This window comes from Mus pahari, chromosome 1, assembly GCF_900095145.1.
Source record: "Mus pahari chromosome 1, PAHARI_EIJ_v1.1, whole genome shotgun sequence".
In the NCBI taxonomy this organism is placed as follows: domain Eukaryota; kingdom Metazoa; phylum Chordata; class Mammalia; order Rodentia; family Muridae; genus Mus; species Mus pahari.
The window spans coordinates 159,302,143-159,328,105 of NC_034590.1; the positions used below are offsets into that span (position 1 = coordinate 159,302,143).

Here is a 25,963-nt window from a genome sequence, read left to right on the forward strand (position 1 = left end):
CTTCAGGTCCTTGGGTACTTTCTCTAGCTCCTCCATTGGGGACCCTGTGTTCCATCCAATAGCTGGCTGTGAGCATCCACTTCGGTGTTTGCCAGGCACAGCCACACTTTTTCTTTTCTCAGCCTTTTTATATACCTTCTTAGACAAAAGTTCTTTATAAAATTACCTCACAGATAAAATGTTACACAAAAGGGGAGTTCCAGAAGGGTGTCAATAGTAAGTTCATAGCAGTGTTTCATTATAGAAGAAGCTCATTATAAGTTCAAAGCAAAGTTCACATGGCCTTGCTTTATCTTAGTACACATCTGTGTCTTCATTCTTGGACCTGATCTAGAATGAATGTTTCTCCTTGATCACAAATTTTTCACAAGACTATTTATCTTCTTACTGTAATTTATGAAAGCTCACTTTATTCCTTATGTATCCTTCATTTACTATTCTATGAGGAAGGGACACATTCTACTCTACTTATTTAATATTTAATTTTTGAATACACTGTAGCTGTTTTCAGACAACACCAGAAGAGGGCATCAGATCTCATTACAGATGGTTGTGAGCCACCATATGGTTGCTTGGGAATTGAACTCAGGACCTCTAGAAGAGCAGTCAGTGCTCTTAACCACGGAGCCATCGCTCCATCCCCACATTCTATACTTGATTCTAACTTTGCTACATCATTCTAGCAAAACAACTAATACCATCTCCTTACACTTTCTTCCTAAAATTATTTGAATTCTGTAAAGTCATTAAATCATCTGAACAGCATTAATTCATAAAAGTTGATCTTCATGTTGATCTGCAGGAAATTTGCCCAGTAGGGTGGGTAGATGCCCAGGAATCCTTAGTCTATGTAATAGTGGCAAGGAAGACATAGCAGCAGAGAGAAGCAATCCTGGGATGAAGTCTCTGGGGCTGTGCCTTTCCAGAGTGCATGCATTGTAGCTATGCAAATGGTGGGCCATCTCCAGGAAACTTACTTGCTTATTGTAGCCTTTCCTAGAAAGCTTCTGTCAAAAAGCTCTGCAATTTGTGACCTATAACAGTTTCAGATCTGAGCTAAGAGGCTCCAATCAGTGTTCACTGGTGCTGAGCGCTCGGGCCTGCATAGGACAGAGTACGCATGTTCAGAACCAAGGCTGCAGCTGAGCCTGTGTTACAGGCAAGTGCCACCAGAAGCACCTGGGGTTCGGCGTGCCTTTGATTTCTGATTACTGTTTTTAAAGATGTATTTTATCTGTGTGTTTTGTCTTCATGTATGTGTGTGTCCCATGCATGAGCCTGATGCCTGAGGAGGCCGAAGAGGGCATTGGGTCCACTCGAACTGGAGTGATGGATGGTTGTGAGCCACCATGTGCATGCTGGGAACTGAACCTGGGTCACTTGTGAGAGCCACACGTGTTTGAAACCACGGAACTATCGTTCCAGTCCCCTCTATTAATTTTGGTTATTGTGCTTTCAGAAACCTTTTATCGTATCGTGTTTCCCCCCTGCCTCTGACTTCCATGTGGGTTTGACCCATAGTTTTGCAAGACTGTCTGGAACAGAGGCCCAGGAATAGGGCAGGAGATCAGAAAGGCGCTATGGGACTAAGAAGAGAATTTGGAGAAAACATTCATTTAATTTTGTTTTCCTCCCCCTAGCAAAATGTTGCCTTGTACAAAAATGTTAGCCCGTTTTCCCGCTTGTCAGTCAAATCCACTGAGAATTCTGCAGTGTTGACCAAAGCGCTTGGATGTTTAAGCTTTGTCTTGTTTGTTGTTTGAGTGAACTCTTAGAGGCTGTAGAGGGACAGCAGCCGACGCGTGAAGTGTAATCATAGAGGGGAAGCAAGCACTGGAAATAGAAAATCAGCCTTTCCCCACTGAGGAGAAACAGATTTACAGAGGCAAACTGAGCCTTTCCCCACAGAGGAGAAACTGAGATTTACAGAGGCAAACTGAGGAGTGCCAGTGTAGTGTTGCAGCCAGCCCTGGCAGGTCCCCAAAGGACACACACTCCTGGGCTGGGGTCTTTGGAGCACATACCATTTCTGACTACAGTTGACCCGTTTCCCTACCCTGCACAGAAGTATCGCCTGTTCAGAGGTGGGAACCGCACAGCGTAGGCTCCGTGTTAGCGTTTGTTTCCATCTGCCCGCACTATGGCAAATAACCCCTGCGTGTCCGCTCCACAACAGACATGTTCTCACGTGAACTCTCTGCGAGGGTCAGCCACAGCCCTGCATCACAGGAGGATCCTGTCAGGATTCTCTGGCCTCTCGACCCAGTAGACCCCTGAGATTCTCTCCAGCCTCAGCTGTCAAGGGTGGGGTGGGGTCTGCCCATTTTTACCACATCTCACACACCTGACATCGTGAGCAGGAGCTGGGTTGTACCTAAGGGACACCCTGTGACATGAGGCAGTGCTCAGACTTGAACATGAGAAATCAAAGATTACAATACTTTCTTTGTGAAAAACTCTCTGCTCCAGGGTGTCACCACCACCCCGATTGGAGCTTACTCTTAAGAATTCCTCCATGGCTTCAAAAATATTTTTAAAATTTTGTTTGTGTACTGTTCTTCACTTACAATACCTGGGCACATAGTAAGCACTAAGCAAGTTTTAAATGGGTACATTCTCTCTCTCTCTCTCTCTCTCTCTCTCTCTCTCTCTCTCTCTCTCTCTCTCTCTCATAGTATGTTTTTCTTGGCTCCCCTGAAGAAGACAATTGTTGGTACTCCGATTTTCTGTCAGCTGTTTGAAGTAGATGGAGTTACACAAGATCTCACCCAAGCAATTTCAGTATGTATTCTTAAACTATTGCTTACCAACTACAATCTTTGTGTGTCTTGTTTTGTTTGTCTCCCGACACATATGGACACATGGTATCATATACCCTCACTGACACAAACATAAGGCTCTCTTCCATGCATTCTGTTTGTAAGGCACTAGGGACTAACGCCCAGAGTTGGAGAAAATGCCACATTAAGTTCACTACAGGGATCACACACATACTCCAAGAGTATCATCTCGACTTGGGAATTTCTGTTATACAAACCAAATCTAAGGAAAAATAAGGAGTGAAAAGAGTTTTATAAAACAATGTTCTTTGCAGTATAATTTAGAATAAAGAAAAATAGAAACCAGTACCCTAAGACGTTAAACAAATTGTGTTGTGCATATCTGATAAAATACTAAGTAGCTATTGTGATGATTGTATGTAAATATCAAAAACGGGAACTGTGTTCATCACACGACCATGAGAACAAGGCAGAACTTTTCAAAGAGCTTTTATCTGTGTGCATACATGAGGACCTGAGACATTCATTTGGGGGTGATTGTGAGGATTAAATGAAATAATACTTTCTGTAGCCACACAATGAGAAGAGTCTTGTATAAATGATAGAGAAGTAAACACATCTGTTTGACAAATAAGCCAGAGTTTTTCTTCAAGGTGGTATTTTAAGTGATGCTATTCTCGTTATTAAATGTCCAGAAGGTACAGACCAGAGACTAGGAATGACAAGGATTTTAAGGCTGACAGAGGTGAACTGGAAAAGACCTAGGCCGCCACTCGTGGGTTCTTAAACTCGCTTCATTAGGTACATGGCCGGAGAGAAGCTGGAAAGTGGTCCAGCATCTCTTCCTATTTTTCTTCCATGGCCAGGGTCGGTGTCACCCAGGGACCTAACATCATCACTTTGAGCATCAGTCAGGGATGTGGGGGAGGGGCAGGCTGAGTAGGAGGAACGTCTAATGTGGTTATGGAGGCTGGGCATCCCTCCCATTTGCCATCTGTAGGCTGAAGGTCCAGGAAAGCTAGGGTGTAGGTCAGTGTGCATGCGAAGGGCCCAAACCTTCAAGCTGAGGGTGGAAATCCCAGTGTGGGCTTCCGTCAAAGAGCACAACCAGGGTACATCTGATGCCAGGGTTCTGCTAGTGGAAAAACGGTCCGTGTTTGGTGAAGTGCCTGATACTCACCAAAGTATTGATATAAAAGGTACATTGATATAAAAGGTACAGCTGTATTAGTCAGACTGTGGGGACATTTGAAAAGGCATAGGGGATGGGAGGGGCTCGGGCTGCAGACAGCAGTGGGAGGAGCTAGAGAGATCTATGGAGAAGAGGGCAAGGCAGCAGCAACTCCTAGCAGAGGCTTGGATCTTCCAGAAGAACAACCAGGAGGGAGCTGCCAGGGGAGGAAGTCTGTGGCTCGGAAGAGGGAGGAACCAGTTTTAGCCTTAAGATCTTCCTTGTTCTCTGAGGTATATCTTCAGAATATACCTCAGTGATATCTGTTGTATTAAGCCTTCAGTGTTATCTGTTGTATTAACCCCATGGCTGCCATTACACTTGGAGGGTAGGGACATGGGACAGGCAGGTGTTGAGGAAAGTAAGAAAAATGAGAACAAGTTCGCCTGTGTCTGGGTACATGGGTCTCCTTTGTTTTCAAAAGGAGCATTTCCCAGCTCCATTAGGAAGGTGAAGGTGGCGGTGTCAGTGAGAGAGTGTAGACACCGAGACAGAGGGCGGTATCCGAGAAGTTGACTGCACTGATGTCTGCCCTCATTCTGTGTGATGCATTGTCTGTTTTCCAGACTCTTCTACTGATTTTTATTTCACTCTTATTCCTGTTGGGAGGTTGTTTTTAACAGAAAGAGAAATAGCAGGAGGGGGTTACAGACGGGGACTCTACCCTTATTCTGCACCGTAAGTGTTTTCTGTGCTCCTCTGAAGGGGCTTGCAAATGCCCCCCCGGATTCCTTGACTGTAATAAAACCTACTAGACTTGAATGTGATTGATCTTAGGAGTCAGTTTGGGGCATCTGAAAGTATAATCAATTAGCTAACCTAACAACCTCACAGCTACCCCCTGGCTTCGCTGATACCTCACTTTGAACAGGAACCAGCTGGGTGATGAGAAGCTGGGCTGACGTATAGCACCCCAACACATTTAATACACTCAGGGGTTATGAACTTCTGCGGGACATTGGTTTGAATGCTTTGCACCAGAATGAATTGTGAGTCTCAACACTCAGAGATAAACTGATTTGCAAACCGTCTTCTCCCTCAGCTCCAGTACTTCCTGCCTCTTCATTGTCCCTTTCATCCCCTTGCTATGGTGACGGATTCCCATGACTCTTGGCTTCAGGAATCCGGTCGTGAACTTGTGATTCTGTGCACTGTTGTGTGCAGAACGATGGCAGTGCCACTTGGATGCTCAGAAAAGAAAATGTCCTTGCCAGCATCCTTTCTCTGGAGCATTATTCTGTCTGTGCAAAGATCATCCTTGTTATAACATCTCTCAAAGTGATTGAACAAGCAGTTTTTTTTCTGTCCTCTGATGTGCTGCTAGATATTCTGAATGCTGATGACATGGTTCAGAGCAGTTCCAATCTTTTCGTTTCACTGACCCACTGAGAATGATGTCTTATTGGTAAAGAGGCTAAATTTCAGGATAAGTTTGTCTGTCTGCCTGCCTGCCTGTCTCTCTCTGTCTCTCTCTCCCTCTCTCCTTTCTCTTTCTGCCTCTCCTTCCTTCCTCCTTCCTTCCTTTCTTCCTTCCTTCCCTCCCTCCTTCCCTTCCTTCTTTCCTCCCTCTCTCTCTCTCCCTCCCTCCCTCCCTCCCTCCCTCCCTCCCTCGCTTACAGTCAGATAACAGATCCACTGATGAGTACCTCATATAGACTTTATATTTATTCCTAATGTATATTCAGGTTGATATCTCATAAAGATGCCTTCTGTTTATTGTTAAGGATCAATCCAACAATGCAGACTTTAGCAGACTGTAGTAGACTGTAGTAGACTGCAGTGGACTGCAGCGCTGTAGCGGGCTGTAGCGGGCTGTAGTGGACTGTAGCGGACTGTAGCTGACTGTAGTGAACTGTAGCAGACTGTAGCAGTGCTGGATTAAGGAACAGAATTTCTTCTCGCTTTGGACTATCCACACACCTTTCCTCAGACATCCTTGCCTTCGGATTTTTTATCTTCCTCCTTGAAGCCCCAACAAGCCATCCAAGCCACTTCCCTTGAGCCTGCATATATTTTTAGTCTGGGCATTTCTGTCTGCACTAACTAAATGATAGCAGTAAGCAATAGTAATAAACAATGGCAGGATTTTATCAAATGCTTTGTATAACTCTTAATTACACGCAGCTAATTCTTACGTTATATAAGGATAGAAGCTATGATTAGTGTATAGATCTAGGAGAAACTGCTACTCATGCACTTGTGTAATTTTAGGGTGGTGGTGGTAGCCATCGCTTTACTGATGTAAAAGCATTGCTTCCACAATAATTGTGTACAAGGTGAGTCTTCGGGTGGGGTGACTGAGCACTAAGAACAAAAGGTCAGCTCTCATGAATTATATACACCACTAATATTACCTGCTTCATAAGGTGCATAGGTCTATCCTCAGAGATAATCCAGAGGCTTTCTAGTGCATGTCCCAGTCACAGCTTTTAACCATTCCTTGATTAATCGATTCATTCTACAGTGCGGTCACTCACTAGAGGTAAGTTTCAGGGTTACCACTAGTGATCTCTTGTTCCTCTTTGTAATGATCATGCTTTTATAGAGCCTGCTATAGTCATGTCCTCAGTGTGTGCTCATTGAGTGAATGAGCGAATAGACAAGGGAATGAGTGAATATGTGAATGAATTCATGAATATGCTAATGAGTCAATGAGCATGTTAATAATTAATGAAGATGCTAACTGATTAATGTTAATGAATTGCTGAATATGTTAGTGAATTAATGAATAAATGTGTGAATGAATGAAGAGGTGAGGGAACTAATAAATAGGTGCCTGAGTGAATGAGAGAGGAGTGTGAGAACACGGTCAAAGCTCTGACGCACGGTGAGCATTGCTTTGGGGAACTGTGAGAGAGATACCAGGAAAAAAGCATGTTGATTCTTATTGGAGGTTGGAATATAGCAGTAGAGCCCAGTCTGGTGGAAGGATGTGCTGTGTGCTGTCCTTGGTGTGCCCTGAATGTAGCTCTGTCCTTCTGACTTGTTTTTATGCTTTCCCAGATATACTCTATAGCATGTGCCAGGCAATTGCACTTACAGTGGTCTGTCTTGAGAAAATTCTGGGAAAGGGCTGCTCTGTTAATAGTTATCATGTGCTTATTGGCTTTTATTTACTGTTTTTTCCTGATCATGTGTATGTTTTTCTGAACTCAAACAACCTTTCTTGGATCATAGCTATTTTTGTTACCTCGTGTATAAAAAGCACACTGACACTGAAGGGATGTTGTCTGTAGCATTAGACTGTAATCTGCCCTATTCCTGAGTCCCCAAATCCCAGGTCTCACAGACAGATCTACACAGGTCAAGATCCACTCGGGAATACTACTTCTTTGACCTCATTTTTTCTGATTATAGGACACCAGTGAAGATTAAATAAATTGAAACAGGTAAAGTGCCGGGGGCATAGAAAATAACGGACAGCTGTGAGTTATTATCACAGCTACTTTTGTTTGTCTGTAGACCCGAGCAAACCCGAATGCAAAATTCAAGGTGAGTGATGAGCGATTAGGTCAGTGAATGAATAGATGAATAGGTTAGTTAACAAAAGAATGAGTGAATGAATGAATGAATTGGTGAGCGACTTGAAATGGACAGTAGGGCATTTTTCATTTGCTTTCTGAAACTAGCAGAAACCTTGATGCTGAAATTGAGTGGAAACGCTGCAGGCTATATACCACTTAAAATCCACAGGTAGGGTCCTAAATGAAATTGTAACAGACTAAACTCAATAGCACCTTGAAAGAGTCATCTGGTCTGACCAAAGAGCGTTTCTTTAGAACTGCCAAGGTGGTTTTCTATTAAAGAAAGTGGTGCTGGCCGTGTGGGAGGGTAAAGCGTTTCAACCATTTTGGAAAGCAATCTAGCAATATGTATTAAAGTTAAAAATATATATATATCTTTCGGGCCAGCTATGCTGCTCCTGGGAAACCGTTCCCCAGAAGAGAGGGTGCCAGCGTATGAGATCTCTAGTACAGAATGGTCATTGCAGCCTGGCTCCTGGCAGCAAAAACTGCGACTAAATGATCGCCCATAGTCATGTAGTCGGTGATGTGACGATGCAGGCACACATCGTTCAGGATATTCAAGAGAATGACTAGAGCCAGTTAACACAGTTTTCACAAGTAACCATCATGTGCCAAGAAGCAAAGGGCATGGGGCGCTGTACAAAAAGGTGTTGTTAGCCTAAAGGATGAAAACACCCCCCAAAGTAAATAATTCAAAATGGGGGCGGGAATCCCCATGTTACAGCCTCACTGGCTGGATCCATTCGGGAATATTCCTTCTTTGACCTCATTTTTTTTCTGATTATAGGACATCAGTGAAGATTAAATGAATCGAGACAGGTAAAGTGCCAGGGACATAGAAAATAACAGATAGCTGTGAGTTATTATCGCAGCTATTTTTGTTTGTTTGTAGAGCTGAGTAAACCCGAGTGCAAAATTCAAGGAAAGACGTGAAAGACACACACCAGGTTGCTAACCTCCTTATGTTTTGTGGGGACAAGTGGCTGATGTGGGGTGATGAGTGCGACGGCCTAAATAAGTAAATAAATAAATAAATAAGAAAGTGTGCGCTTCACGTTTTTGAATGGAACATAAATGATGGGACTGCTATAAGGACATTCATTATTTTCAGAGGAGCACTTTGCTGTTAAGTATAAGATCCTGGAAAAACACTGCAGACTTACATCTGCAGGAAGGCAGTCAGTAGAGCTCACCTCACCTTGACTACCTGCTTGAAGCTCTCAACAGGCACCTACATGCTGTGAGTAACAGCCACTGTTAGGCCTGATGAGGAAACACCACAGAGGTACTTACCAGAGTGTATCTTCTGAGATCCTAATCCCACACCAGGGGATAAGAGGGAAAGGAAGTATCTATAGGAAGTATCCATCGGGCAAAAACTTGGTGACACGTTGGTCACAAATAGCACTTGGCCTGGATCTCAGGAATGTGAGAGCCCTGCAAAGGTGTGTGGTCCTGTCTTACCTCTAGGTCCCGAATAAAAACATTGTTTCCACAGAGGACCCTTGTGGACCCATGTTCTTGGAGCCCATCCCCACCCACCCTCCCATCTCCTGCCACATCCCCCTTTCACTGTGAGCTGTGACTGCAGAGAGAAGTTCACGAGGATGCCGTGATGTGGTTAAACCTTTGTCTTCTCATGTGCTGCTGCTGTTCATTCACATGGTCGTTTAACTGATTGTCTTCCTGCCACTGAAAGTCTTTAGAGGCATTAAGAAAAAAAGAACTTTTCCTTTAGGAAGAGTCAGTTTCTGGGGTCAGTAGGGCAGAGTCATGATTAGGGAATTTTTTCTTCAGGAACCAGTCGTGGAGAGAGATTGGATCAAGCCGGTGTCTCAGGTCCTTGATTCTCATCCTTGTGAAGGGGACTTGGTGATGTGGCCTCTTGCCCTTTCTGAAAGTGTTGTGAGCATAGCTGATTGCATTTTTATGAAGTCTATCTAGCTTCCCTAATGGAAAGGGCTTGATATTAGCAGAGTCACATGGCTATCAAACAAAGGTCGCTTTACAAAGAAAAACCTCGTAGTGAATTTGAGTGGGCAGTCTTGAAGCAACTGAGGTCTTTCTTATCTTTCCTAGTGCTCTACATGTTAGGATCTGTTAAATTCATGCCCCCTACCCTATTTTTGTGTGTGATGATCAATAGATATTTCCAGAATGGAACTACTCCCCTATTTATCATCTTTGAAAATATCTGTGTTAAGGCTTTATAGTTGAGTACTAGTGTCATGTGTGTAACATACGTGGCCCTAACTGGCCTGCCTTCATTTTTGCGCTGTGCCAAAGTGATCTCTCCAGTTTTCTGAGTGCCGGCGTCTCTAGCAGCCACTCTTAGATAAAAAACCTCATTTCTCCCAAGCCCTTAAGTCCAGATGGGCTGTTTAACTACGATGTTCAAATGCTTCTTCTTCCCCAGGTCCTTGCAAACATGGAAGACATTAAAGTCCGAGAAATACAGATTTTTGACTACAGGAAGAAAATCGCCGAATCAGAGACTAAGTTAAAACAGCAACAAAACCTGTATGAAGCTGTGAGATCAGACAGAAACCTGTACAGCAAAAACCTGGTGGAGGCTCAGGTAAACAGTGCGCTCGTGTCTTTATATTTTGATTTGTCGCCATACTGGGTTTAAAGCACTTTCTGATATTCTTGTGGCGGCACTAGACAAGACTAAGAAATCCTGTTGAATCCAGCTGAAAAAGCACAAGCATATACACACTGTTGTGTTGCCAGAAATGGGAGTGACATCACTCAATAGGACTCGGAGAGCTCAGCCTCCTTTAAATTGTCATGTAGGATTGCCATTGCACTGTGGGAAGGCTTTAAAATGCTTGGTGGTAGCTGCCAAGGCTTAGTTGTACATTCTCCTGGTTTAACTCCAGAACTTGGTTCTGGGATCTCTTCATAATGATTTGACTAATTTTCTTAGTCAAAGGATGTGCAAATGTGCATGTATGGTGTGTGTATGTACATGTGTGTGCATGTGTGCTTGTGTGAGCATGCGTGTGCATGTATATGTACATGTGTACTTGTGTTTGCACATGTGTGCATATGTGTATGTCTGCGTTTGCACATGTGTGCTGCATATGGCACTGTTTATACGCTGTGTGTGTTCCATGAGCCTATTCCATGCCATTTCTAATAAAGTACTTTGATGTTGCTGGGAACAAGAGACAAAGGAGTTGGCTAGTCAGATTTGGTCAAGATTTTATTCTGAGAAAGCTCTTAAATAAACATTGAATGCCCACGTGGAGGGTGGTGTCTGCTCATCTGACTTTCCACTCTTCCCCCTGCCTTCTTTTGTTAGGACGAAATCACAGAAATGAAGAGAAAGTTAAAGATCATGACGCACCAGGTGGACCAGCTGAAGGAAGAAATCTCTGCCAAGGAAGCGGCACTCGTGAAGCTGCATCTGGAACAGCAGCGCATCGAGAAGGAGAAAGAAACGCTGAAGGTACAGGGCCTGCTCAGAGCCGCAGCCATGGCTGGCAGCTTCCGGTACGGGCAGCTTCCGGTATTGGCGGCTTCCGGTATGAGCGGCTTCTGGCACAGGCGGCTTCCGCTCACTGAAAGCAACGGGAGGCAGGGAGAGGGACCAAGGAAGGCACCCAAAGTCTCAATCGCTAAGATCCAGAAGCCACCAGCATCAGGTGCTGGGAGGATCACCTTTGTCATCTTGAGAGGAGTCTCCTTATGGGAAGTGGTCCTAGTCCAGTTGGGGAGGGGCGCGGTAGAGATGGTGTAGCTCCTAGCTCACTTATGATTACTATGCCTCAGTGGGAGAGAAGCTAGCAGGTGAGTAGTGCCCAGGAAGTCCTTGACCTTATAGGCCAGCCACCACCCACCTGCATTCAGAATCCATGTCCGACACTCCCAGTTTCCACTCTGGATATTTGTCTGACTGTCCTCAGTCGCTGCCCCTTGGTGTGCAGGTGTCTTTCTGTCTGCAGGATTGGTACCCACTAGAACTTCCTCCTCACTTGGTTTGCTCCGGACCAGGTTCACAGCTGACTTTGCATCTGGGGGCCTCAGACATTTGCAGCCTCTCCTTTAGGGAACACCTGTCTCCACAGATATCACTAAGACATACCTGTTTATTTATTTGCTTTATTTTTATGATTCTAAGGATGACCCCGGGCCCCTGTACATCCAAGGCAAACACTCCACTACTGAGCTTTATCTCTAGATTTTGATTTTTTTTTTTTTTTTGAGACAGGGCCTCTTGCTAAGTAGCCCAGGCTAGCCTCAAACTCATGAGTCTCATGACTGTACTTCTTTAGTTTGGGATTACAGGTAGGTACCTCCACATCCTACTCAGTAAGACCTTTAAACCCACTAGTATAGAAAACTAACACAATATAAGGGAGGGTTCCCTTCTATTTCACCTGACCAAAAATGAGCATCTAAGAGAGTTATGGAATTATATATAAATCTATCTATCTATCTATCTATCTATCATACTACTTAACGGTTGCTTAAGATCCCTTTACAGTAAGTCAGAGAGAGAGAGAGAGAGAGAGAGAGAGAGAGAGAGAGAGAGAGAGAGCGCCATGGTTTCTGCAAACAGTAGCTTTCAAAGGTAGATACGATATTGAAACTGCATCCAGTCCCGCCCAGGTTTAGTGCCATGCTTCCTAGACTCTAGGATGCCATAGTTTGAAATGCACACTCAATTTAACAAGGGGCCTGGTACCCTAACGATAGGTTTTCATGGGAATGGAATGATTGCATTACATTAATTTATGGGACCTTTAGCCTGAGAAAAACTAAGCTATCACAAAAGTGCCTTTATGAAAAGGGTGTGGTAAATGATAGATTTATCTGGGGGCTTTCATTCTATCATTCCAGCTCATGAGAAAGAATGGAAAGTTCATCACAAAAGTTTATTGAGAGATAAAGAACTTTACAAAATTTGAAACTACTCTACATTTTTGTATCCGCTCTTGTTCAAAAGTAGTTTAAATGGGGGACAGTCTGTTTTATCCCAGAGTCAGTAGCAGGATGGGGTTTAGTCACTGTTGAACAAATGAGAAAAATCTCATTATAAACCCGGCTGCACCAGGGGCCTCTTGGACCACATTAGCAAGGCTTTAGTGTAATAAGCCTTGCTAATTGGTGTATCATCTCTTTCTCATGCATTGATTCTCATCTCTACTTCCCAAGTGGTGCCCAATTCAGAAGATTAACCATCAGCCCAGAGTGAAGTCCAAGCTGGAACGAAGTGCCTCCCACAGACTCTCTCTCCAGAGTGAATGGCATCCCATACAAAAGATCAATTGTGTCCAATTCCTTGGAGTTTGTCGTTAGATAGTGTCGATTTCAAAGGTGCCCTCCATCATTGGGTATCTACAAATATCGTGCCAACAAAACATCGGAGTGAAACACAGGGCAGTAGGCTGTGTTTTTCTGCATCCCCAGGCAAGCAACGTCAGTAACCAGTAGACAAGGCAGGGTGATTTAAAGGCTTCTGCTTTGGAGGTGAACTCCAAATGAGGAATCTCATTTGGAGTGGACTATTTTTGGCCACTGGTTTTAGGAAGGTGTGAGTTTTGGATCTGTCTTAGCGGTGGATTTTCGTAGAGGTGGATTTACCAGCTTTTCCCACTGAGGTAAGGATGAGGACCAGGGAAAGAATGCCTGTTTGATTTCTTCTCTGAGGTTATTCGAGGGCGACTCGTCATGGCGCTGAGTGTAAGGATGATTCTGGCCTAGCGTTAAGCCTGTTTGACCTCCCTTAGAACAATGTGCAGCTCACATTTAGAGTTCCAGCCTGTTGTCTGGTTACAACAAAGAATTGGAATCACATTTCCACAGGTTTCTGGGTTGCAAGTATCTTCAATTTGAGAACTAAAACCTTGGGGGAAAGAACAGATTTTCGAGTAACTCTGCCCTCAAAGATATTTATATTTTTACTTTACAAAACTATGTGGGTACATAGTCCCTTTGGAGGGGCCTGATGGGCCCAGTGGGTCGCAAGATGCATTTTTATAGGATAACCCAACCCACTGCTTCATGGAGCCTCCAGACAGACAGTTGTCATAGGGGGCCATTCGCACCCCCTCACCCCTCTCATCTGAACAGTTTTTCTCCTTGCACCTTTCTTCCCCTTTTCTGTTGTCATCGGTCCCGACTGACTCGGGATCATAGACACTGTCAGCGCAGCACACCTCTGACAACATGCCAGGATATTGCTGCAGCTCAGGCTCACTCTGAAGCCCTCTGTTCATTGAGTTCCAGTCTTGTTTCATCCACACTGAGGGAGCCACCTCATTTGGGATGTGTGCCTTGCTGTCCTAACAAGGCTCAGACGCTGTCTCGCCTCTTCCCAATCATCCCGAATCTGTATGACAAGTGCTTTGATTCTCCGTGAATAATGCAGCAGCAAGTTCTCTGCCTCCAGAGCGCAGTAGCACGTTAGGGACTGGCCTCAGGGTACCACATCCTTCCACTTAGTGATTCCTTCCCAGGATATGAATGAGGAGCTGTCATCCACGGGAGCAGGAAAAAGCCTCATTACACCCATGGCTGAAGACTTCAGGTGGTTTGTGCATGAGCCCGTGAGACTCCTGAGTCTAGCTCTTGGGATACTATTTATGCCCAGAGTCATATTTGATGATAATCAGTCCATAAGCACTGGTTGCTACATTGTATAATCCCAAGGGTAGCTACTGAAGGGTGTGTCCAACTGGTTGCTACATTGTATAATCCCGAGAGTAGCTACTGAAGGGTGTGTCCAGTCATCTCATTATAATCAACTGTCACCAGCAACACACTTGGCAGGTGCAGAATCTTCTAAACCTACTTAGGGTATGTAGCAGTTGTCACCCTTCCTGAGAGGTAGTTCAGATTTATAACTGCTAAATGTGTCAGACCCTGGGTATTTTGTTGATGTTAACATTTGCTGCCAATGCCTAATGCCACGTCTTGTTTACAGCCCATAAATTTATGACATAAGGAGACCACTCAGAATTTTGATCTATTACAAAAAAGGCGCCCGGCAATGCCAGGCGCATGGCTGGTTTTACATTTCAGACAGATACTTTTACACACCGCTGATTGCATTTTAATATAACAAGGGTTTCATTTTGTTCTGCTGATGGATTCTGATCCGCTCTTGGCACTTAGGAACAGAGAAGTGAGTGTGCAGATATGGGAAAATAAAAGTTTTATGAAGGGAGGCACGAGCCAAACAGGTAATTCATTGCTGTCTTTGCTGCTACCACCCGCAACGATTATAGAAGCAGAAGACAAAAAAACAAAAACCAAAAAACGAAAGTGGTTCTTCACTCTCTTTTCTAACATGCACTCCCCCTTGAGAGGTAAATATGAGACCAGTATTTATTTTTGCTTATCCCTGACTCAAAACATATTTTTTTCATGAATGAACACACAAACTGTCATCAAAGAAACCCCTGGTTTTCTAGGAGCTGGTTGCACTTGATATGCACCATGCATCCAATAGCAGGTGTGCAGCATCTCTTAGTGCTTGGGTAGGCTGCAGTGTGGGATTCTGGCCCTCATAGGCTAGAATCAGGCCTTGACCTCAGTTGAGTTGCTTTCTAAGCTTCTCCTTATTGTGACAAGTTCAGGTGTGGGGCACCCAATAGTTACCCGAAGGGAAAAATTATAAGCCTTCTGCAGTGCCATGAGTTTCAACTCCCACGTCCCCCACACACTGGTGGTTTCATATTACCCCATATCTGCCCCTGTGATTGTGGTCATGGTGGGCAAACTCCTCCTCATTCCTCTGTGCTAAATGGTTAGTATTCTTTCCTGGCCCAGCATGGAACCTCCGTAAGACACATCTTTCTTTCTTTCTTTTTTTAGCATGGGGCCACTGGTTCCTTGATGTATCATCTCCATAGTGTATTCAATCAGTGGACCCCTTTCCAGGCCTGCCCAGCTGTTTGTCAGCCTCTCTTCTTCCCACACCCAGTCTGTCCCTTCAATCCAGCCATGCGGGGCACTGTTGTGTCTACACAACACACCAGATGTTTCTGTTTGCCCGAGCTAGTTCATATACCCTGACTGTTGGATGCCTCCCTCCAACACACACCTCTCCAGCTGGGCATCATCTGTCACCTGCCAAGGACTTGACTCATTCTTCCCTGTCAACCTCAAGCAGGCATATCAACTCCTCCTCCTGTGTGCTCCCGCCCTTGTCTATAGCAGCAGATGGCAAATTCACGTTGTTGTTAGCTACGTCAGTCATCTCCCTTGGGGAATGAAGACTGTCCTACTCATCCGGCGTATCTGATCTGTAACTCTTGAATGGAGGCAGTAGGCAGAGCACGGGCTTTTGCACTGAAACATCCCGCTTGGATAACTAAGCATCACTACATACTGACTCAGTGGGGCCGGTTAAATGTGCTTCCCTCTGCCTCTGTGTGGGACACACAGTATCATGCTTAGGATATTGTAAGTCACTTACGTGCTGTGCAGTAGATAGAAATGGCTTTGCAGGGAGAACGTTTCCTTTCTAACTTAGCGGCTGCTTTCCCCATTTTCCTGTACTTCTAGTTAACCCCACCTTAAGCCTCCAGTTAACCCTGACTCGGGTGTGAGCCCTCTGAGAAAGCATCCCTGAGGTTTCTGATCAGTGATGGCATTTTCTTTGGCTTCCCAGAATAACAGCTCACTGTCTGAACGATAGAAAAGATACGTGTGTGTGTGTGTGTGTGTGTGTGTGTGTGTGTGTGTGTGTGTGTGCGTGTGTGCCTATGTGCATGTGTATATATGTAGGGGCAGGCTTGGAAAATAGTCAGGGAAGTGTTTCTTGTGCAAGCATCCTCGTTTGATCACCAGCATTCCTATAGAGCATGGGCATATAGTTGCACACACATATGGTCCCAGTCTGAGGAATTAGGAACAGGTGGCTTCCTGGGTCTTGCTGGCCAGGTAACATAGTCAAATTGCTGAGTCCTAGGACCCAGTGAGAGACCAACATATGACACTGACCTCTGGCTTCTACACAAATGTACATCTGCACACACACACACACACACACACACACACACACACNACACACACACACACACACACACGCACACACACACACACACACACACGCACGCACGCACGCGCGCGCGCACACACACACACACGCACGCACGCGCACGCGCACACACACACACACACACACACACACACACACGCACACACACACACAGAGGCACACACAAACCTAAACATTCCCAGACACAAAAATAATAAAAGGTATACTGAAAACTGTTGCCTGGACTCAACAATGCGCATGTTATTTGCATCCTTCTTGTATATCATATCTTCATGTCTGCGTTGGAGATGTCTTAGAATCTTTTCTACACCATAGCATTCCTTTTGTCCTGTCAAAATGTTCTATGAGAGAGATGCTTTGTTATTCTTTTTGTGACTAATTTAATTCAACTTCCAATGGGCCTTCTCCTAGTGGCCAGTGTACTGGTTGTGGTAGGACCACTAGAGAAGCTGGTATGCGAAGAGACTTCCCCTGTCCCCGTCCTGAACTGTTCCTAGTTAACTGTGGTTGGGGGGGAGGATTCCAGTGAGACGCTTTCTGTGCTTATACAGAAGGGTGCTAGGACACCTCAGGGCACCACTTCCAGAATGAACTGGATCACTGTAGTCGGTATTGTTGATCTGCTGGTTCTTAAAATAGGCCCGCACACACGTACACACGCACATACACACACATGCACACCCGCGCACACACTACACTTGTTTGGGTTGTGATAGGGCTGGAATTCTGCAAAATGAGACATGAGACGAAAGCATTAGAGACAAGGCCATGCAGCCAAATCCAGCCCAGTGGTCTCACTTAGGATACTCCTAAATGCAACGTGTCCGAATCGTCTGTTCTCTGTCAGGCCGAGCTACAGAAGCTGAGACAGCAAGCGCTGGAGACCAAACACTTCATTGAAAAGCAGGAGGTGGAAGAGAGGAAACTCTTGCGTATCATTGCCGAGGCTGACGGCGAGAGGGTGAGGCAGAAGAAGGAGTTAGACCAGGTAGGAGCCCCTTGTCGCCCTCAGCCCCCTCTAGCAACCATGAGCCTTTTATCCTTTGCAAACTCTGTTTGAAGATGAGCAGCAGAGTCTTGGACTGACAGTAAAGTAGTCACCCATCCCACTCAGTCAGGAGCACGTCTTGGTATCAGTTACTCATCTAAGCACTGGGGACTCATTGACCAATAAAATCACAGGTCCTTGTTTTCAGAGAACTTAAGATCTAATAGAATATAGTTGTTCATATATAATTACTGTTAATAATTAAATGATAGAAACTCAATTGTATAATTTTGGCATTAGGATTTTATTGATTGATTGATTGAAATGGTCTTCCTATGTAGGCCAGGCTGGTCTTTAATTGGTTATCCTCCTGCTTCAAGAGCTGGCATTTAGATTTAAACATTTTCCAGAGCTCCCAGGGACTAAACCACTAACCAAAGAGTACACATGGAGGGATCCATGGCTCCAACTGCATATGTAGCAGAGGATGGCCTTATCTGGCATCAGTGGGAAGGGAGCCCCTTGGTCCTGTGAAGGCTTGATGCCCCATCCTAGGGGTATGCTAGAGAAGTGGGGTGGGAGTGGGCAGGTTGGTGGGGGAGCATCCTTGTGGAGGCAGGGGAAGTGGGGTGGGATGGGGGGCTTTCAGAGAGGAAACCAGGAAGGGGGAAAACATTTGAAGTGTAAATAAACAAAATAACTAATAAAAGATTTAAAAAAATGGGTTGGGTGTGCTGGAACAATGGCTCAGTAGTTAAGAGCACTGGTTATTCTTCCAGAGGACCAGGGTTCAATGCTCAGAACCCACATGTTGGCTCACAGCTGTCTAACTCCAATCCCAGGGGATTTGATACTCTCCTCTCTTCTGGCTTCTGTGGGAACTGCACATACCTGATACATGACATCCGTGCAGGAAAACACCCATGCACATAAAATACATAAAATTTTAAAAATGAAAAAAAAAAAGTAGCGCGGGGAAAAAACGAACAGAAGGACACAGCTTCAGGCCAGGCATTACTGGGTTATCAGACCGTGGCTATGGCAACTGGAGGAGTGCCATGTTGAGTATCTTATGGGATGCTGCCAGTGTCCTGCCTGTGGGGCATGTGGGAACACTCAATAGATGCTTGTGGATGAAGTGGATGCTGTTGTCATGGTGAAAAGAGAGACTTTCTTTCATCCCAAGTGGCCATGTCTTTCCAGGTCATCAGTGAGAGAGACATCCTGGGGTCTCAACTTGTTCGGCGCAATGATGAGTTAGCCTTGCTCTATGAGAAGATTAAGATCCAACAGTCAGTGCTGAACAAAGGCGAGACCCAGTACAACCAGCGGGTGGAGGACATGCGTATCCTCAAACTGGAGATCAAGAAGCTCCGCAGGGAGAAGGGGATCCTTGCCAGGAGTGTGGCTAACGTGGAGGAGCTCAGGTAAAAGGTGGTCATGGGGGTCTCTGGGGGAACCTACAAAATGCCCTGCTGTGGATATCTGAGGTCGTTTTAATTTTTTATTTTTAGCAAATTGTACAAAAAAAAAGTAGACTTCACAGGATGAAAGGGTCATTGAATAAGAACAACCTTTCCATCAAGTTTCCCCTGTGCTCATGCTGGGTCACTAAAATGGGCCTCCTACCAGGGGGTGTGAGGGAGTTTCCTACCAGGGGGTGCTGGGGAGTCTCCTACCAGGGGGTGTGGGGGAGAGCCAAATTGTAATTAAAACACCCTTCTGGCTCTTTCAAAAGAAAAATTCAAATCACAGCATAAACACAAACAAACCAGCGACAGTCGAGAGGTTTTTTTCCCCCTCAACGAGTTCTCTGGAATTCCTTTAATCAGGGAGTATGTAAGAGACAGAGCACCAATATTCAAGTGTCATCTTGGTAATGTGCACAGTTCTTTCCTGGACTAATGTATAGACTGGAAAGAGGTGGAAAACTTAATTCTATTACTGTCTGAAAATTTGTTTCCCTACAAGGCGGCCAACTTCCTGTCTGACTCCTGATTCGTCCTTTGCAGCGTTCACTTAGCTCACTGAACTCCTTGTCTTAAAACTTGCACCACACGGGATCAGTTTTCTCACATGGGCCTCCGGAGGGGACTGCAGGAGGGATCTGGCATTTCCTTGGTGACTCTCCTTACCCCCAACTGACTTGTGGAGGTGGAGCTTCCCCTTGGCTATCTCAGGAGAAAGGCGCTGTTTGCATCTGCCCCTTGGACTAATTAGAAGAGAAGATACTTCTGATGTTCAGACGCTGGCATTGTGAGCCCGCCACTATCAAAGATGGACCAACCCTTTCGGTTTCGGACTTCTTTGTGTTTCAGATGATGAGTGTAGCACATCATTATAGGAAATGCAGAAAAAACACAAAAAGGATTAGGATTACCAGCCATTAACTTTATTACTCAGAGAGAACACCATTGATGTTTCAGTGAAAACATGGACTCATTCTAATGACCACTGAATAATCTTAGGGACCATACTCTTTGTCAGCCCTGAGTTATTTTATGGCACACAAAAAGGATTAAATCCGATCCATTCCTAGTCAATATTACTAGTTTGTGGATAATGGATTTTATTTCCCTTTCCAAGGAGAGGAATGTCTCATGAAGGACGGAGGCAAGCGGCCTTGCTGTCTTCTAGCTGTGCGACCTTGGGCAAAGAGCTAAATGTCTCTGAGGTCGGGGCTTGTAATTATCGTTAAGGGTAGAAACAAAGGTAACCCAACTCACAGAGTCTCCTGAGCAGCCAGCTCTCAAGTGTGGTAGCGTGCACTTCTGCCTTTCTCTTCCAGGGATTCGCTAGAAAACAAAGTGTTAAAAATATGCTTTTAATTCTAAGCAGCTTGCTCTGCACTCCCCGTTGAGCGAACATCATGCAGTTAATTCTAATGGTTTGTCTTGTTAATGAGGGGAAGTTGTATTATTGGTTTAAATGAAGCAATTAAGTAAAAGAGATGGCTTCATGTTAGTAATCTGCACACCCACAGCAGATGAGGACAGATAGCAATGTCTTTATTACGTGAGTCAAAGCAAACCTTTGTCACTTCTCCTCCTCCCAACAAAGGTTCCGGTGAGTGGGGTGACTCAGGGTGCTGAGCGTGGCCCTGACAGTCTACCTATTAACCAGGGGTGCCTGAGGATTTTAGAGACGCATTTGACACAAAGCTGGGGTTTCAGGATGCTTTCAGCACCCTGTGCCTGGCAGCTGTGGGACATAAGGTGCTTTATCTCTTCAAAGCTCCAAACTCAGCATCCTCAAACCCTTTCGAACATTAGAATTGCCTGCAGGGCCTTTTAAACCTGTGGAATGTAAGCCCTGTACCAGACCCCATAGAACAGAAGTCCTCTGGGGAATGGGTCCAGGCAAAGGGATGTTGGGAGCCCTCCATGTGACTCTACCGTGCAGTGAAGAGAGGAGGCCATAATTGGTGCTGGCTTATTGCCTGTGCCTGTGCCGTGACCGGCTGTCAGGTGTGGCACATGCAACGTAGAGTGTTCACTGACTGGTTTCCTGGAGACTAAAATATTGAAATGTGTCTTGGGACTCTTGGGATTCACGTCCCCCACCTGGTTCCTTTCGTATGCCTCTAAATTCTTTGAACATTCAGAATCAAGAGCTTAAAGGCTGCTGTTGTTTGGAGCGAAGGCAGTTCTTGAACTCCAAAGGAACTGACATCCTTTGTGACCTGACTCAGTTTGGGAAGCTGGCCTCTATCAGTGCTAACAAGTTTCCTGGTTCTAGTTTTTTATGCCAGATACATTGTGTCTACAGTAATCAATTCATTAACCTTTGCATGGGTATGCATGTCATATACACGTATGTGTGGGACACACATGAGTGTGCATATGTGCTATGGGAACCAGGGGTTGCTCTCCAGTGTTTTTCTCTATGAGTTTTCACTTTATTTATGGAGATTCATTGCTTGCTTGAATCTAGAGCCCGCAGATCCAGCTTGACTAGCTAGCCAGCTGGTCTGGGGGGAATCTCCTGCCTCAGTCTCTCCAGTGGTGGCACTACAGGTGGGGGTCGCCATACCTGGTTGACTTTTATGTGGGTTCTGGGAATTTGAACTCTGGCCTTCATGGCTTCAGGGCAAGTGCCTTGTGCCCTGAGCCACCTCCCCAGCCCTCTGCAGCAAGGATAGCACATTCAAGAGAAGTTCTTTGCAAAATCAAGCTTGTCTTACCCAGGCAGGAGCTGTACCACATGCAGAGAGAATTTCTGAAGGAAAGGACGAGGTGCCGAGCCCTGGAGGAGGAGCTGGAGAACCCCATGAATGTGCACAGATGGAGAAAGCTTGAGGTAACACCTGCTAGCGCTTCCCTCCTGTCCCCAGCCCCCCTCTCCACCCACTCAAGGCTCCTCACGATGAGAAGTCCCTTTAATTTGATGATATGAAAATTGTCACCTACAGGGTTAAGACTGGATCAAATGTAAATTGGCCTGTTTTAGAACCAGATGGTTAATTTGAGTTTGGTTTTTAAAGTCTTAGACAAAATTCCCACCTGCCCACCCCTCAAAAGACCCTGTGGAAGCCATACATTGCTTTCATTAATGGATACATGTGTTGCTTTTCAGGTAGTTTTGGGGTTGCATTGACTATTACTGGCCTTTAGCAATGTCTCCCACCAATATCTTAGCCGTCTTCCAACTGGGTTTGCATTCTTCCATTTCCTACGGGAAATATGGTCTTGAGACCCAATCTTTTTAAAGGCCTAAATTTTGTTAGTCAAACCATTTCTCTTCGGATCTGGGGACACACAGCAAAGTCCCATTGGAGAGGATGTGTAATCAGCTTCCAGTTTTATTCTATGGCTTCCTGCAAGTCATTACTACCAGCTCTGCAGATAACAGTGACAGACAAAGTTTGCTTGGTCAAGACAAGGATGGATCTCTCCTTTAGTTGTACTTATAGCATCGTGGGTATCAGAAGAGATTTTGGGTAACTGACCAATTACAATGTTGAGATATATAAGTCTACGGCACAAGAAAGTTCAGGGTAAAAGTGGAAAATCATCCAAATAGGATTTTATTTTTATTTACTTTTAATGAAGAAACTATTAAAGATAATGCATTTAAAGTTGTGTAAACACAAGGCCTGAATTTTAACAACACCCAGAGCTGCCAAGTGAATGTGTGCCAAATCCTGTCCAGCTATATGGGCATCAGCTGGTGCTGTGTAAGCAGAATTGGAGCCATTGAAATAGCCTCTTTGTTCCTCTTCAGTGCCCAGTGTGGTACAGCTTCCTAAACTGATGCTAACGTGGATCTGCCTGGGAGGTGGAGTTAAAGTCTCGCACCTGCTTTCCATCACATGACTTTATTCCACAAGCTCACACATAGATCTTGGAAATTTTCAACTCCATGTCCATTTCTATTTTTTTTTAAAATGAAGGAGGTGGTTGAAAGTATTCAGCTGCTAGATTAATTCAAAGTGTCAATGTGGCTGAAAGCAAAGCTTTGGCTCCAAGTCCGGAGGACAAACGATCTGCTAACACCTGTAGCTCTTGTCTGAGTAGAATGCACATAGCTACTGAAGGAGCATCAAAGCTATTCAGGTTGATGGTTCCATTTCAACGCTAAAGGCCATAGCCCGTTCTGCTACCTCCTGTTCCCATCTTGGAACCCTTCCCCATGGTGGTGTGATGTATGGAACCTTCTGGTTGACAATGACCAGAGGAGAATCCCAAGGCTGAGTGAATCCAGGAAGCTACTCCTATGGAAACTGGAGATGGGAGGGAAATCCCAGAGCATCATAATGAAAACCACAGCCTTGGCAGCAGGGCACATGTCCAATCCAGCTTAGACCCTCCCCAGCCATTGCAATTGGCTTCTCAGCTCCCAGGTTCTCCTGTCTGTAAAAGGGGAAGGTTGCCGTGGTCTCACTGCTGTCATGTGATGTAAAATTCGATATTACCCGGAAAGTGCCAAGCATCACGCATGGTTGCATGACCATTAGGACCGTTCTTTCTGATGGAACAAACATGCTCACTTTCCATCTGTGGGTTAATCAGAGCTGCAGTGAAGATTGTGGGAGACTGTGGTCTGCCTTTGGGAGCTTTATGGCTGTGTCGTCTGCTATGCCTTTTCTCTCTGGATTTAATTCTTTATGTACTAGGTCCTCACGTGGGAAAGGCATTTTAATAAAAGAATCATTATTGCACACAGACCATGGTGCTTTGAAACTGATGCTATCTCCCGCTGTTCTCCTGGGACAGGCCAGTGACCCTAGTACCTTCGAGCTGATCCAGAAAATCCACACCCTGCAGAAGCGACTCATCAGCAAGACGGAAGAGGTGGTAGAGAAAGAGCTTCTCCTTCAGGTAATAGTTTCATGGTCTAGGCTCCCCAAGCAAGCACGGCAGTCTCCAGGATCCTTAGAGTTGGTGATTTGTAGTGTTGCAAGCCCCGTCTTAAACTGTAGATGGCAACAGCGGCTCACACACGGAGAACAAACAGCCTAATTAATTGTTCTTTTACTCTGCGATCACTGATAGTTCAAGAATCCCAGGAAATTAAGTTCAAGGCTAGACTTACCGCAGTCGGGTAACGTGAACTCTTTTTTTTTTTTTTTTTTCTCCCCTCACTTTTCCTACGGTTCTATTCGTTAAATTATTTTAACGGCTTTTCTTCCTGTCTTCATGTGCTGTGAAGTGCTGTGATTTCAATCTTGAAAACAGTTTTCGCATAGTGCACTCATGATCTGTCCACGGGAGGATCTGTGTGAGTGAAATGCAAAGACGTGTTTGAGGATCTGGGGGTGGGGATGCACCGAGATGAGGTATGGGCACACTAGTGCACAGTCATGGGAAGACTAGAGGCAGATGCTGGGCATCCTTTGGCCATCCACCATCGTCTCCAGAAACAAGTTTTCTCAGTAAATCCTAATCGTGCCTCTCTGAGTAGACCACCTGGCCTACAAGCCCCCAGTATCCGCTCACCTCAACCCTCCCAGGGCCGGGTTGCAGGGATGCATAGCCTTGCCTGGGTTTTACATGGGTGCAGAGGATTCAAACCTAGGTCCTCACACTCCTTACCCACTGAGCCATCATCATCTCCTCATGCTGGCTTTGAGAACTCTGGGAAGCAAATTCCGCCATTTAATCAGTCATTGCTGTAGCTGGGGCCTGGGAATTCACGGAGGAGGCCAGGCTGGCACCAGGTGGCTCGAAATTGGCTTTCTGCTTCGGCTGGCTTGCAGCGATTTGATTCTGAGTTCTCTGCACCTGAGGTTCTCAGACTATGTTAAAGACAACAGTGGAACCCATGAAAATTCATGGTTGGAGGCACTGAAAGACCTCAGCATTGCACTCAGTCTACAGGACATATCTATTCCAAAGCCTGCGGCATTAACTATTGGGTGACCATTAGTGGGGGTAGGAACTTCCACACATATGCAAGAGGAGCCTTACACCCCTCTTCTACTCTGTGTTTGACTTTAGACAGGTTTTCCCTAATGTTGGCTGGACAGTGCACCACACAGCAATGCAGACATCCCCGCCTGCAGTGGGCATTGTATTTTCCTCCCCTCTCAGAGATAGCAGGGTGGTAGGAAGGCAGGTTTTGGAGTGAGGAAGCACTGGTCATCAATAGTTGATGGTTCAATAGTTGGGAAGAATCACAGATTTTTTTTTTTCAAACATTGGTTTCCCTTTCCTTAAAGCAGAGATATAGAATTGCCAGTCTTCATTAAGGGAACTTACCTAACCTGGCGGGTCTTGCAAAAGTAGCCAGTTAGATTGCAGGCACTATGGACTCACCAGAGTGTGAACTGTGATTTTTAAAATGTCATTATAGTGCGCCATCCCAAGGCCAGGCAGCTGGGAGCAAAGGCCTGGGACTGGAGCTACCAGAACCCATATGTATCTTGGCCTCACTCTCTTGTTACTGGTGCTGTTCTGTTACTGGTGTCACTTTGTAAAATATAAAGAGAATCAAATCTTATGTTATATCAAAACTCAGTTTTTAAAAATCATCTGTTTTGTATTTGATAGAGAGTTTGTCCTACACTGTATTTGGTGCCATAACTAAGAAAATGTGTATATGTGTGTACCTGTGTGCATTTATGTGCATCACATGAGTTCAGGTACCTGTGGGGACCAGGAGGCTCCGATCCCCCGGAACTGGACTTACAGACAGCTGTAAGTCCCCTGACATGGCAGCTGGGAACCAGCCCTCGGTCCTCTGCAAGAGAAGTAGGTGTTCCTAACCACTGAGCCATCTCTCCAGCTCTGGGCATTTAACTTTGCTATTTCCTTCCTTCTCACGCTTTGGGTTTTCTGTTCTTCTACTGTATCCAAGCAGATGCAGTCGTGCCTCTCTCCTCCCCTCCCCTCCCTCCTTCCTGTCTCTCCTCTCTCCTCCCCTTCCCCTCCCTCCTTCCTGTCTCTCCTCTCTCCTCCCCTTCCCCTCCCTCCTTCCTGT

General features: G+C 45.3%; 1 protein-coding gene across 1 annotated transcript in view; it reads left to right on the plus strand.

Moving 5' to 3' along the window:
- Cfap58 (cilia and flagella associated protein 58) overlaps window positions 1-25,963 on the plus strand; it is a 96,286-nt gene that overhangs the window by 25,798 nt on the left and 44,525 nt on the right. The window contains exons 10-15 of the mRNA XM_021206686.1: window positions 9,955-10,116; window positions 10,846-10,992; window positions 17,402-17,542; window positions 18,746-18,969; window positions 21,730-21,841; window positions 23,758-23,862. Of these exons, the coding sequence (XP_021062345.1) occupies window positions 9,955-10,116; window positions 10,846-10,992; window positions 17,402-17,542; window positions 18,746-18,969; window positions 21,730-21,841; window positions 23,758-23,862 (891 nt within the window). The remainder of the gene's footprint in view (window positions 1-9,954; window positions 10,117-10,845; window positions 10,993-17,401; window positions 17,543-18,745; window positions 18,970-21,729; window positions 21,842-23,757; window positions 23,863-25,963) is intronic.